Raw genomic sequence first — 15,220 nt, 5'->3', positions numbered from 1 at the left:
TGCTCCCACTTTGCCTGCCGCCTGCTGCCAAGTCACCTCAGTCACGTCTGACTCTGTGCAACCCCAAAGATGGCAACCCACCAGGCTCCCCCGTCCCTGGGATTCTCCAGGCAAGAACACTGGAGTGGGTTGCCATTTCCTTCTCCAATGCATGAAAGTGAAAAGTGAAAGGGAAGTCGCTCAGTCGTGTCCGACTCTTAGCGACCCCATGGACTACAGCCCACCAGGCTCCTCCGTCCATGGGATTTTCCAGGCAAGAGTACTGGAGTAGGGTGCCATTGCCTGCCTGCTCATTCTAAGGATTCTTTATCAGTTCCTTTTCATCTCTCCAATTTCTTAATGATGGAATGCCCAAGGTCAAGGACTTCTTTTCTTAGATCTTTATTTATACTCATTACCTTGGTGATAACCATTTTCATGCTTTAAATACAATCTACAGATGGAACACTCCCAAATTTATATTTCTAGTTAGGACCTCTTTCCCCTGAATTTCAGACTCATATCAAACAATCAACTCAGCATCTCCACTGAGATGTCTGAAGTATACTAAACATAACATATCGAAAACTGACAGAGGATGAGATGGCTGGATGGCATCACTGACTCGATGGACATGAGTCTGAGTGAACTCCGGGAGTTGGTGATGGACAGGGAGGCCCGGCGTACTGCGATTCATGGGGTCGCAAAGAGTCAGACACGACTGAGCGACTGATCTGATCTGATCTGATCTGATCTTCTCCTCAACACTGGATCTTTCCATAGTATCTGTCCCATCTGATTTCCTAGCAATTTCATTTTCAAATTACTCAGGTCTGAAACCTTGGTATTTCCTTCTCTCATACCTCACATCTAACCTGGCCATCAATGTTGGCAGTTCTAATTTTCAAAATACAGAATTATTCTCCCTTATTCTTTTTTAAAAATAATATTCTATTTTCTGCTACCTTCCACCTAGTCCAAGCCACATTATTTTTCTTGCCCAGTTCCCTGCAGTAGCCTCCTAATTAGTCTTGCTGCTTCTGTTCTAAGCCCGGAGATGACAGCAGCCCAGTCACCCCAAAGCCAGACAAAATCTGCTCCACTCCCATCAGTCTTTCTGGTCTTCTATTCTCCTAACTCATTTCACGCCAGCCATAGAGTTCCCTGTTGTACCTCAGATATATCAGGAAGAATCTTACCTCAAGGACTTTGCAACTACTTTTCCTCTACATGGAATATTCTTTCTCCCCCTGGTCATGTGGATGTATTTATAAAATATATAAATTTTTTTTTACTCAACATTATAATAGCAAGAATTTTTTATTTTGTTACATTTCTTTTATAACATTTGTCATGTTGATATTATTTCCTTAGCAATTCCTATATTATTGGATATTTAGACTTTCTTCTGTTTTTCTACTTGTAGAAATATCCTTACAAAGATATTCACAAATATTTTCTTATTTTAGATAATTTCACTCATTATTTGTAACTCTTACTTAACATGTATTTTTAACTTGCTTTCCCAGCACTGTACCTTTGCACTTTCCATTAATCCTGTAGGGTTTACCAGAACTACAGTACTCTCATTCTGAACAAGTGCTAGAGTTTATTGACTAATTGACAGCCTTTCCCTCTCTTTCATTTAAGAAAAACTTTCATAATAGGAAATGTAGGAAAAAACATAAAAGGAAGAAAAAACACATGACCTATAACTTCATGAATCAGATATAACCCTATTAAAACTGGGCACATTTCCTTTTGTCTTTACTAAAAATTAAGAGTGAAAAAACTTACCATCTTCATATTGTTTTTTCCGAGTTGTACTTTTATCAAGTGATCCATCCAGAAAGCCTTTTCCAATCTCAGACCAAACCTCAAAATAAGAAAGTATACCTATTATTTAGTACATAAATTTTCCAAATAATACCAAGGAATCTATAACTGAAGAACCTCTGTCTCACCAACAGAACTGTTAAACTCTCCCTTTCACATGGAAATCATTTACTCCATTGTCTTTGAAGATGAGGCACAAAATATATCTTACTAATTTCAGTCAAAGTACTTTCAAACTAATTATAACTAAAAAGTCAAAGTTGCCCTATTTTCAAAGGAATATGAATGAAAAGGAAGAGGAAATAGCAGCAGAGTCAATTCTCAATTTTTTATTACAATGGCACTGGTGGATAAATAAAATTCATTGTAAAGTGGTAAAATGGAAGTTGCTCAGTTGTGTCTGACTCCTTGCGACCTGATGGACTGTAGCCTACCAGGATCCTCTGTCCACTGGATTCTCCAGGCAAAAATATTGGAGTGGGTTGTCATTCCCTTCTCCAGGGAATCTTCCCAACCCAGTCATTGAACCCGGGTCTCCTGCATTGCAGGCAGATTGTTTACCATCTGAGACGAATTCCAAATTTTTACTTCACCATGATAACTGGAAGGGATTCCCTAGTGGCTCAGTCGGTAAAGAGTCTGCCTGCAATGTGGGAGACCTGGGTTGGATCCCTGGGTCGGCAAGATCCCCGGAGAAGGAAATGGCCACCCACTCCAGTATTCTTGCCTGGAAAATCCCAAGGACAGAGGAGCCTGGTGGACTACAGTCCATGGGGTTGCAAACAGTCATACACAACTGACTTCACTCGACTTCACTCTTCCCTGCTGTTCTGGACCTCAAAGATAAAGTTAAGATGATAACTGGTGAGCACTGCCTAAGATCTAGTAAAAGGTTAAAAATTAGTCTAAAGTTTGGAGAGAGTTAACAATAGGATTTCAATACTGGATACTTAGTCCCGAAAAATTTTCTTTATAATTGAGAAATTCTGAAAGAACTTGTGGAAAAAAGAAAATAAATAAGTATTTAAAAAATATTCATAGTTATGAGTCCTCAAGTCTTACCTTACAAAGATATGCCTTTCAGACTATTTAAATGTAAAAAATTAAACTACTAAATGTACTGTAAAAACATGCAGCAAATGTTTATATTAGGAATACCCTTTAAGTGAGAAAGAAGTGCCTAAGTACAACAAAGAGCACAGGGTAAAAATTTATGATGAAAACGTTGAAAGCTAATTAATTAATTAGCTAAATTAATTAGTTAATTCCACCCCAACAAAAAAAGCTGAACAGACTGAAAAATCAACAGCTCTTCTTGGATCTCTGAGATAGAATAGGGCCCTAGGCAAACTGAGGCCCCTAAGACTGGAAAGAGAGGTGAAAATGTGGAGGTGTGTCTTACTGTAGCAGACTTACAGGTGGAAATTACCTCAGGAACCAGTGCTGGCATAGAAGAACCTGAACTAAAATTGACTAACGGCTGGAGATTCACTATACACAACTCTGACAGTCAAAAACAGAGGCTTATGGTAAACCTAAAATTGCTTAAAAAAAAAAAAAAGTCTTTTTTTAAAACACACTATAAATAAAAGTAAAAGCAAATGAAAATTGAGATAAAAAATTAAAAGCTCTTACAGATTGGTAAGAAAAAGAAAGACATTGATTGAAATACAGGTAGAGGACATGAGAAAGCATCCCATAAAAAAGAAATACAAGTTGCTCAGCAAAAATATTAAACAATGTTTAACTTCACAAACAAGAAGAGAATTACAAATTTTAATCATGAAAGATCATTTTTTACTTACTAGACAGGCAAATATTTAAAAGACGAATAACTGTGTCAAAAACACAAGGAAAGAGCACACTAATGTTGGTGGGAAAATAACTAGGACCACGTTTTTGGAGGGCACTTCAGAAACACAGTATGCAACTGGGTGTGAGATGTACATTTTTTCACTTTAACACCTGTGAACAGAAACGCATCTTAGAGCCGATGACATCTCCCAAGTGTGGCCAGCCAAGCAGCAGGCATGGTGCAGCTAACACTGCCTCTGCATTCACAACCAGTCAGTACTTCTGGTGGCTCGGCTGGACAACAGCAACCCCTTAGAGTTTCAGACATTAAAGATCAGACATTAAGGACATTAAAAATCACTTAAGGCAGGATTTCAGGTCATGATTATGGTCTGAAAACCCTTCTTTGTCAACTTACAGTAACATTAAAAAAAAAAAAAACAGATTCCTGCCAAAGATAGAGAATTTGTACCTAGTCACACACAAAAGTATGTAATTTGAATCTAGTCAAATTAAACCCAAATGAGGGACATTTTACAAAATAACTGGCCTGTACTTAGTTACAAAAAAAAAAGTCAACATCAAGAAACAAAGAAAAGCTGAAAAACCATTTCATGTTAAAGAGGTTTGACCACTGAAAGTAAAGAAATCTGAATACGGGCTCTGGATAAAAATATGGTATGAAAGCTAAATTTCCCAAGTCTGACAACTATTTTGTTGCTATATGAGAGAATAATCTTGTTTTTGTGATGTACAAACTGAACCATTTAGGGGGAAAGAAGTAAACTGTCTACTCTCAAATGCTTTGGGTAAGGAGGAGAGGAATGGATGGAAGGATGGATGGATAGACAGATGGATACTGAATGAAAAAAGTAAATGGGGCAAAATGTAAACAAGAGCTGAAGGATATCATGGGAGTTCCTAGTACTAGTTGCTACTTTTCTGTACATTTGAAATTATGACTTCTACTTTGAAATTCTAAAGAAAGAAAAGTAAAGAAAATGTCAGCTTAAAAATACCGAGAATAGGGACTGCCCTGGTGGTCCAGTGGCTAAGACTCTGAGCTCCCAATGGAGGGCATGAGTTCAATCCCTGGTTGGGGAACTAAGATTCCACATGCTGCATGTGTAATAAATATATAAAACATTAAAAAAAATACCCAGAATAGGAACAGGGATCAGCAGCTTGGAATAAAATCCTAGAAATAACAGTGGAGTTCCTTTTTTAAAAATGCTGTCTCATCAACATGAAAAAAAATCAGACATCAACAACTGAGTCAAAAATTGATTCTTCATTAAAATAGGAAAACATTTTACGAATCCTTTAGCCAATTTATTTTACCTGGATACCCTGAGCAGTTTATTCTAGGAAGTAGAATTTAAGGTGATGTTTTCCAGTTTTATTTTTATACTCCTAAACATGTGAACATTTTCTAAGAAATGGACATTTTTCAATCATCAAACACAAGTAATAAAACCATCTTAATGGGGAAAAGGATAACATTAAACAGTGACAGAGTACTAAGCCACAGTTTCTAGTGATTTTGTTTTACATGCATTGCATTGATTATTTAACCTGTTTTTATAGATTTGAAGAAAATAAGGAATAACTGATCAGAGATCCAAAACTTCAGTGACATAAATGACTTAAGTACAATTAAAAACAAATTAATATAATGTTGAGACTGGTAAAAATAGAGAATAATAAAGTCCATATGAGAGTCCAGAAAAGGCAAATAGTAACTCAATCTTCAATTGAATTATCCTTTTTTCAAATCATATTCATTTTATTAGTACGTTAATGCTCCATCAAGTTTAATTTCTTTCAGTAGAGGATACAGTCTAGCTCTACTAAGTGCAGTTTTTCTCTTTATCCTAGAAATTATCATTGTTTTATAACATACTTGGTTTTTGTTTTTGTTTCTACCATGCCACACAACTTTTGCAGGATCTCAGTTCCTCAATCAGGGACTGAATCCAGGCCACAGCAGTGGAAGCCCAGAATCCTAACCACTGGGCCACCAGGGAACTCCTGACATACTTGCTAAATATTCAAGAAAATTTTTTTAGTCATTTTTTAAGTTTCAAAAGGTAACTGCTTAAAAAGGTAATTCTTAAACTTCTTAAAAAGGCAACAATTATCTTTCTTACATTGTTGTTTTTAGCCACAAACAAGGACACTCTGTTCTACAGAATCTTAAAACTTCTTAGGAGGCGAGGTCTACATTCCTCAAGTATCCAATCTGATGAAAGAGTAAACTTAAACTTGGCCCTAGACTTACTGTGCCATGATTCTTCTGGAAGCGAATGACTTCCTGTTCATCTTCAAATGTACTGCCCATTACCATCTGTGTAACAGACTTCATAGCAAAGCCAAGCATATGCTGGCAGAGGGGGACATGCTGGGACTCTGGGTACGACAGCCATTTATCCAGTAATTCTTCCGAAAGCTGAAACAGAACAGAAAACCACAATGATTTTCTATTCCCTCCTACTAAATCTTAGAGAACTCCATTAAGTAGATTCATTTCATAGAGTTCAATTCTGTAACCAAGGCAAGCATTCAGGTGTTTACTTGATCCGTCAGACTAACACTGACTCTAACAATAATTACATCCCTAGTAATTTAGGTTCAGATTCTGTCAAAGGGCCAATATGTAAAACAAAACAACCACAACAATAAGAACAGAAAATACAAGTCATTTAAAGGCTGGGAAAACCCTGAACCTAAAGGAACTTTCAATATTAGAGTCTTAATATCAAATTAAAAATAGTAAAGATTCACCACAGAGTACCTGTGATCTAGTAAACAATAAGTATACAAATGTGTGAAAGTCTTAGATAAGCGTCAGTGACAGAAATCTCTCAGGGTCTCTTTGTCATTCCTTCATCCACTGAATATTTTATCAAATCCCTTGTGGAACAAAACACAATGTGTAAAGAAAGTGAAAGTGAAGTCGCTCAGTTGTGTCTGACTCTGCGTCCCCGTGAACTGTAGCCCACCGTCCATGGGATTCTCCAGGGAAGAATACTGGAGTGGGTTGCCATTTCCTTCTCCAGGGGATCTTCCCAACCCAGGGACTGAACCCAGGTCTCCCGAATTGCAGGCAGATGCTTTAACCTCTGAGCCACCATGGAAGCCCAACAATGTGTAATAAAAAGATCAAAAGCTTTGGGGTCAAAAAATCCTGGGTTTCCTTCTGGCTCTGTGACTTAGAAGCAATGCAACTTTGAGCAATTTTCTTGACTTTTCCAAGGTGCAGGTGTCTCAAAAGTTAAACAGGGATGATATCTCCTACTTATCATGGTTGCTGTGATAGGGATAATCGTACTTACATCACAAAACACAGTAACTGGGTTTGTAAAGTAAAATATATGTAGACCCTTTCATGTTAGGAACTCAAATTTAAGCTACTCTGCTATATCAACTCCATGAAAGTTTTGTCATAGGGTAAAGGACTTCACTGATCCACACATATGCCACTATCATAAATTTTGAAAATTTATTGTATCTTTATATTTCCCATTACAATTCTGTTTCAAAAAGTTCCAGAAGAGGGACTGACTTCCAGAATGGTGGAGTGAAACTTTGGTGATCTCATTCTGCCTCTAAAACAATGAAAATACGTGCAAAACCACTAAACAACTAACATTAACCATTTTAGCACTTAGGCAATTAACCAAAACTCAATACCCAATGTGAAGTGTCTATTCAACAGGAACAACTGGACTGTAAGACAGTGAGGTCTCTGATGTTTTTAACCTAACATTCAGAGAAGGCAATGGCACCCAACTCCAGTACTTTTGCCTAGAAAATCCCATGGACGGAGCAGCCTGGTAGGCTGCAGTCCATGGGGTCCCTAGAGTCGGACACGACTGAGCAACTTCACTTTCACTTTTCACTTTCATGCATTGGAGAAGGAAATGGCAACCCACTCCAGTGTTCTTGCCTGGAGAATCCCAGGGACAGGGAAGCCTGGTGGGCTGCCGTCTATGGGGTTGCACAGAGTCGGACACGACTGAACGACTTAGCAGCAGCAACTGAACATTATTTGATTTCCTTTCTCTCCCCATCTCAATGGTAGCATTGCAGAAAACAGCTCTAGTAAAAGCACCATCACCACTGCTGACCAAAATGGTCACTGAAAATGGACAACTAGGGAACCCCAAGGCTCTATCCCTCCCCAAAATTAAGTAATGAGCTCCTGAGCTGTCAGAATCAACTTCCGAAAAACTCTGGAATACAGTAAAAAAACAATCAGGGGAAGGCTTGATGAAGAAAGAAGCAGCTCCTCTGAGGTAAGGAAGTACTGTGGCATTTTAAACAACCTGGTTCTGATTCCCATATCCCAGAGAAGCAGCAGCTAAGAGAACAGCAGCACATGCTCCTGATGCAAATTGCTAGAGAGCAGTACAGTCATTTTGGTAAAAAAATTGTGGCCGTGAGTCTCAACCTGAAAACTCCCATTAAGACCATCCCTGTCTTGCCCAACTCTGAGCATTCCTACAGCTAAGACAGGTTCCTAGGTGACTTCTGCTGAAAACATTTAAAGATGCAGGTACAGGCTGCAACAGCTGGTGAATGAAACAACTGGGACGAGCAATAAACAGACCAAGAAGACACGGAAGGAAGAGACTGGGAGAAGAGACATCTATGAGAATGAGAGCTCAGATATCATGATAAACCTTTAGAGTTAATAAGGGAATTTGGCAAAGTTAATGACTATAAATAACATCAATATGCAGAAATTAATCATATATATAACAAATAAAAATGAAATTTAAAAACTGTACCATTTATGATAGTATTTTTTTAAAACTACTAATTATCTAAGAGTAAATTTAATAAAAGATATATAAGATCTCTTAAAAGTGAAAAAATTATTGAGAAAAACTAAAGACCAAAACTAAAAACCAAAAAGTGGGAGGGTATTCTTCCATATTCATGGATTGGAAAATTCCGTAACATTGTGGACAAGGAATGTCCTACCATTGTGGATGAGGAATGTCCTACCATTGTGGACAAGGAATGTCCTACCATTGGAAGGACATATAGAATATGTCCTTCCATATTCATGGATTGGAAAATTCCATAACATTGTGGACAAGGTATGTTGCTTACCATTCCAATAAACAAGGAGGCATGTTGCCATCAAGCCATCAGTCACCGCAGCCCTTCCTCCCGACATGGCGTATGGTGAGGGGATTCAGAATGAAGAAAAACAGGATACTGGTCCTAGGTTCAGTTCAGTTCAGTCGCTCAATCGTGTCTGACTCTTTGCGACCCCATGGACTACAGTACGCCAGGCCTCCCTGTCCATCATCAACCCCCCAAGTTTACCCAAACTCATATCCATTGAGTTGGTGATGCCATCCAATCATCTCATCCTCTGTCGTCCTTTTCTCCTCTCGCCTTCAATCTTTCCCAGCATCAGAGTCTTTTCAAATGAGTCAGCTCTTCGCATCAGGTGGCCAAAGGACTGGAGTTTCAGCTTCAGCATCAGTCCTTCCAATTAATATTCAGGACTAATTTCCTTTAGGATGGACTGGTTGGACTTCCTTGCAGTTCAAGGGACAGAGTCTTCTCCAACATTACAGTTCAAAAGCATCAATTCTTCGGTGCTCAGCTTTCTTTATAGTCCAATTCTCACATCCATACATGACCACTGGAAAACCATAGCCTTGACTAGATGGTCCTAGGTAAGTAGATATGTATCTAAGGAATAATTTTAACGAGCCCAGACTTTTAAATAAATTTCTCATATGAAGAAAAGCACTAAAGTCACTAATTTGTGAAGTCCTGTTTTTGTGATCAGCAGTAGTCTTTTGATGTTTGACTACACAGTCTTCTCAGGATACACAGGAGTATATCCTGGCTTTTCCTTTACCTCTACAGACAATTCTGTCTGGCAAAGCAGGAGATAGGGGTTCAATCCCTGATCCAGGAAGATCCTATGTGCTGGGAAGTAGCTAAGCCCGTACACAACTATGGAGCCTGTGCCCTAGAGCTGGGAGCTGCAGCTACTGAGCGCACATGCCCTAGAGCCCACGCTTCACAAGAGAAGCCACCACAGGGAGAAGCCTGCACTCTGAACTCAAAGAGTAGCCCGTTCTCCACAACTAAGGAAAGGACAGTGCAGCAATGAAGACTCAGCACAATGAGAAATAAATAAAATTAATAAAATTTTTAAACAACAGTTCCTCAGAGCCATCTGAGAGGTTGTTCCCCATGCTACTGTTCCCACTAAGGTCCCCAAATAAAACATAACTCACAATTTTTATGTTGCAGACTTTTCTCCAGCCAACAAAACTGTACATACATCAAGTGCCCTATATAGTTGCCTGGTTTATGATAAAGGGAATATTATGGTACAATGGAAAAAGGATGATCTTTTCAATAAGTTATGCTGGATCAACTGGATAATCATATGGGAAAAAAAATGTTAATCCCTTCCTCGTTCTTTGCACAGGAATAAACACTAAACAGGTTATATATATATAATTATATTTACATATAATTATATATAATTATATTATATAATATATATTTTATATAATATATGTATTTATGTATATAATATATAATATATAAAATATACAATATATATATATCTGTTCATCAAAGTTTTAAAGATAAATATGACAACTCTGAGAACAAACCTTAAATGAATATGTTCATGACAATAGGTTAAAGACATTTTATATAAGATTAAAATGCAGTAAACATAAAAGCAAAAAAGAAAAGAAAAAAGTCAGACTACGCTAAAATTAGAATCTGTTCATCAAAACAAGCTTGTTGAACTTGTTCAGTTACTAAGTCATGTTCAACTCCCTGCAACCTCATGACTGCAGCACGCCAGGCTTCCCTGTTCTTTACCATCTCCCCGAGTTTGCTCAAACTCAGGTCCGTTGAGTTGGTGAGGCCACCCAACCATCTCATCCTCTGTTACCCTCTTCTCCTCATGCCCTCAATCTTTCCCAGTATCAGGGTCTTTTCCAGTCAGTCAGCTCTTTGCATCAGGTGGCCAAAGTATGGGAGCTTCAACTTCAGCATCAGTCCTTCTAATGAATATCCACGGTTGATTTCCTGTAGGATTGACTGGTTGGAGCTCCTTGCAGTCCAAGGGACTCTCAAGAGTATTCTCCAGCCCCACAGTCTGAAAGCATCAATTCTTTGGTACTCAATCTTCTTTTATGGTCCACCTCTCACATCCATACATAACCACTGGAAAAACCATAGCTTTGACTATATTGACCTTTGTTGGCAAAGTAATGTCTCTGGTTTTAAATATGCTCTCTAGGTTTATATAACTTTCCTTCCAAGGTGTGTCTTTTAATTTCATGGCTGCAATCACTGTAGTGATTTTGGAGCACAAGAAAAGAAAATCTGTCACTGCTTCTGCCACTTTTTCCCTTTCTATTCACCATGAAGTATTGATGCTTTTGAAATGTGGTGCTGAAGAAGACACTTGAGAGTTCCTTAGACAGCAAGGATATCAAACCAGCCAATCCTAAAGGAAATCAACCCTGAATATTCATTGTAAGGACTGATGCTGAAGCTTAAGTTCCCATACTTTGGCCACCTGATTTGAAGAGCCGACTCATTGGAAAAGACCCTGGGGCTGGGAAAGACCTTGGGGCATGAGGAGAAGAGGGAGGCAGAGGATGAGATGGTTACATAGCATCATGGACTCAATGGACATGAATCTGAGCAAACTCCAAGAGATATGAAGGACAGGGAAGTCTGGAGTGCTGTCGTCCATAGGGTCGCTAGAAGTCAGACATGACTTAGAGATTGAACAACAAAAACAACATTATTAAGCTCTGTTTCTAATGAAAATTTAATGAATATTAAGACTATCACTGATAGTCAAGAGGTTCAATTTTTTTTTTTTTTTGGACAGTAACACAGGTTAGTGTAAAAGAAAATATGTAGAAAATAATAACTAATAAAAAATAACATAAATGAAAATACAGAAATTAATTTAAATCACCCTACAATCCAGTAGTGGTAATTATAGATAACATTTTTTATACAGCTTTTAATGTTTTTCTACAGTGTATCTATGTATATGTGTACATATATGTGTGTATAGAGGTATACTTTGAACAATGTAGTAATTCTCTACAAACTGTTCTGTATATGGGTTTTTTCACTTATCATCTGTTATGGGTTGAACTGTGCCCCCCTCAAAAAAAAAGATCCTGAAGTTCTAACCCCCTAGTACCTATGAATAGGTTCTTTGCAGATAATTTAAGATGTGCACATTAAGGCCTTAACACAATATGACTATGTCCTTATAAAAAGGGGAAATTTGGACACTGAAACACACACACACACACACACACACACACAAACATAAACACACACAGGGAGACCTCATTATAAACAAGAAGGCAGAGACTGAGGTGATAAATGTACAAATGGTCAGCAAACTACCAGCAACTAGGAACGAGGCATGAAACAGACTTTTCCTCGAGGCTCTCAGAAAGAACCAACTCTGCTGACACCGGAATCCTGGACCAACAGCCAGCCTCTAGAACTGCGAGACAACACATTTCTGTCATTTAAGCCAACAAGTCTGTGGTACTTTGTTACGCTGCTGCTGCTGCTAAGTCACTTCAGTCGTGTCTGACTCTGTGCGACCCCACAGACGGCAGCCCACCAGGCTCCCCCGTCCCTGGGATTCTCCAGGCAAGAACACTGGAGTGGGTTGCCATTTCCTTCTCCAATGCATGAAAGTGAAAAAATAAAGTGAAGTCGCTCAGTCGTTCCAACTCTTAGCGACCCCATGGACTCCAGCCCATCAGGCCCCTCCGTCCATGGGATTTTCCAGGCAAGAGTACTGGAGTGGGTTGCCATTGCCTTCTCCATTGTTATGCTAGCCACAGCAAACTAATATATCACCTTAAAGCTGTCTCCCCATGTCAGTAAATAAATGTCTTTGCCATCTTTCTTAATGTTTTCATTCTCATCCATTGCAAAGATTTATGATTCAAATAATCCTCTTCAGTTCAGTTCAGTTGCTCAGTCATGTCCGACTCTTTGCGACCCCATGAATTGCAGCATGCCAGGCCTCCCTGTCCATCACCAACTCCCGGAGTTCACCCAGACTCACGTCCATCGAGTCAGTGATGCCATCCAGCCGTCTTAACCTCTGTCGTCCCCTTCTCCTCCTGCCCCCAATCCCTCCCAGCATCAGTCTTTTCCAAAGAGTCAACTCTTCGCATGAGGTGGCCAAAGTACTGGAGTTTCAGCTTTAGCATCATTCCTTCCAAAGAAATCCCAGGGCTGATCTCCTTCAGAATGGACTGGTTGGATCTCCTTGCAGTCCAAGGGACTCGCAAGAGTCCTCTCCAACACCACAGTTCAAAAGCATCAATTCTTCGGCGCTCAGCTTTCTTCACAGTCCAACTCTCACATCCATACATGACCACTGGAAAAACCATAGCCTTGACTAGACGGACCTTTGTTGGCAAAGTAATGTCTCTGCTTTTTAATATGCTGTCTAGGTTGGTCATAACTTTCCTTCTAAGGAGTAAGCGTCTTTTAATTTCATGGCTGCAGTCACCATCTGCAGTGATTTTGGAGCCCCAAAAAATAAAGTCTGACACTGTTTCCACTGTTTCCCCATCTATTTCCCATGAAGTGATGGGACCAGATGCCATGATCTTCGTTTTCTCTCTACCACTGGACATTTAAGTATTTTCTAATTTCTGCCTCAATAAACAATGCTTCAATAGTCATCTTTGCCATTTGGCTTCTTTTGACATGAAATTTCTGAGTTAAGAAGTTGTTTTTTAAGCTTTTACCACACTGCACTGGAGAAAGAATATATCAACTTATACACTTATCAGCAAAATGCCCATTTCCCATACCTTGGACAGTACTAAGTGTGGTCATTTTATAAAATCTCTGTCGGTCTAACGGGTAAAAAAATCCCAACACTGCTTTAATTGGTTTATTTCATGCTAATTATTGATAGGCTCTGGATAAGTTTCAAATTTAATGGCCCTCTATATGTTTCCCATAAAGTACTGTGCCGGGAGCCAGCGGTGAGGAGCTCCACTTGTGGCAAAGGTCATGAGGAAGGAGGCTCGGCATACGCAAAGGCGGGATCGAGCCTCAGGAGTCCCCCTGGAAATTCTCGAGCATCTAACCCCAAAACCAGAGTCTGCCTACTTTCTGCTTTGTGCTCTCACCTACACCTCTGACTTTACGGGGGGCTGTCCCCCACTACCTCTCTCTGAACAAAAGAGTTAACTTACAGCTCCAGTTAATAAAGTTCCTGGGTGTGACAGTGTTTCAACCTACAAACTCCTTTGGAAGTCCTCTAGCCTGCCTGAATAGGTTTTTCCGGCCACATGTGATTGTTCAGAGCCTCCCAACTGTGAGAGGCATGAGATGTTCTAAACTGTCTAAATACAGATTCCTTTGAGCAGTTAAAAGATTGATTAGAAATTGTATTGGTGAAGGGTTTTTCACTTGTTGGGCCAATGTTTGCTGCTAAGTCTCCATATCCCTTACCTGCTGTGTCCCTGGCAGTGTATTGATTAATATGATTGGTGTTAGTAGTAGCTTTAATGTTTGTAACCTTGGACCCTTGAGTTAATTCTTTTTCTTGTTATAGCCCACCACACCTTTGCCCTATAGGAATGCAACTTTAATGCTTTTGGAGGGTGGCACCTGACTAAATCACCTTTAGAGAAAAATAAGTTTTCTGAAGAAAGGGTCTTAAAATGTTAACAGGCCTCCGGGCCAGAAGATGATGCAAATTACCTAAACTTTTGCATATGATAAGTTTGCAGGAAGAAAGCCTGGCTTGCTGCATGACTCTACCCCTTCTCCCATTATCCTCTATGCATAACTTAAGGTATAAAAACTACTTTGGAAAATAAAGTGCGGGCCTTGTTCACCGAAGCTTGGTCTCCCCATGTCGTTCTTTCTCTCACTTTCTGGCTGAATTATTCAGCCTCTTTTCTCCACTGAATTTCCTCACTGAGCTATCCTTATTTAACCACTCTTTATATCTTTAATTAATATTTAAGTAAGCTGTTGTTTCCTGATTGCCGAAGCCGTCTCCCCTTTGAAACCCCTGGATCCACCGGGGCTGGACCCCGGCAGTACTGCATGTTTACTTTTTTAGCCATGTTTCTATTGGGGCTTATATATATATATATATATATATTTTTTTTTTTTTTAAATAAAGAGCTTTGTGCCTAGCTGGTTTTTAAATGAAGTCCAGGATATATCTTTCTTCAGTTCTAAGTGATGAGTACTCAACAGTTTTCTGGTGACCTTTCTTCTGCGAAATATTACACACTAAAATAAGAGAAAACCTGAAAATGGTACTCCCAAACACCAAATCTGGGATCCAAATGGTATCCTAAAAACCTATCAGGACAACATGCAACTTACCAGAGAATTTAATTGTGGATATCTCCCCCCAGTACCAGATCATTGCTGATTATGGAACAAACAGATTAAATGCTTTCAATCTACGCTGGGAAAGTCTTTTTTTTACCCTCTTTTAAGCCATGGCCATAAAAATTTTATCATCAATACTCTCATTTGTATCACAGAACTGTATTATGATCTGCTCATCCATTTG

General features: G+C 39.1%; 1 protein-coding gene across 2 annotated transcripts in view; it reads right to left on the bottom strand.

The window, feature by feature from the left end:
* The window catches only part of LOC133227553 (cytochrome P450 20A1), a 44,124-nt gene that overhangs the window by 17,364 nt on the left and 11,540 nt on the right, over positions 1-15,220 (bottom strand). For both annotated transcript variants that reach the window (XM_061382156.1, XM_061382162.1), the window contains exons 5-6: positions 5,891-6,058; positions 1,777-1,855 (exon numbers count right to left, since the gene is read on the bottom strand). In XM_061382156.1, coding sequence (XP_061238140.1) covers positions 1,777-1,855; positions 5,891-6,058 — 247 coding nt within the window. The remainder of the gene's footprint in view (positions 1-1,776; positions 1,856-5,890; positions 6,059-15,220) is intronic.

This window comes from Bos javanicus, chromosome 2 (assembly GCF_032452875.1).
Source record: "Bos javanicus breed banteng chromosome 2, ARS-OSU_banteng_1.0, whole genome shotgun sequence".
Taxonomy (NCBI): domain Eukaryota; kingdom Metazoa; phylum Chordata; class Mammalia; order Artiodactyla; family Bovidae; genus Bos; species Bos javanicus.
This window is presented reverse-complemented; position numbering and strand designations above follow the sequence as displayed.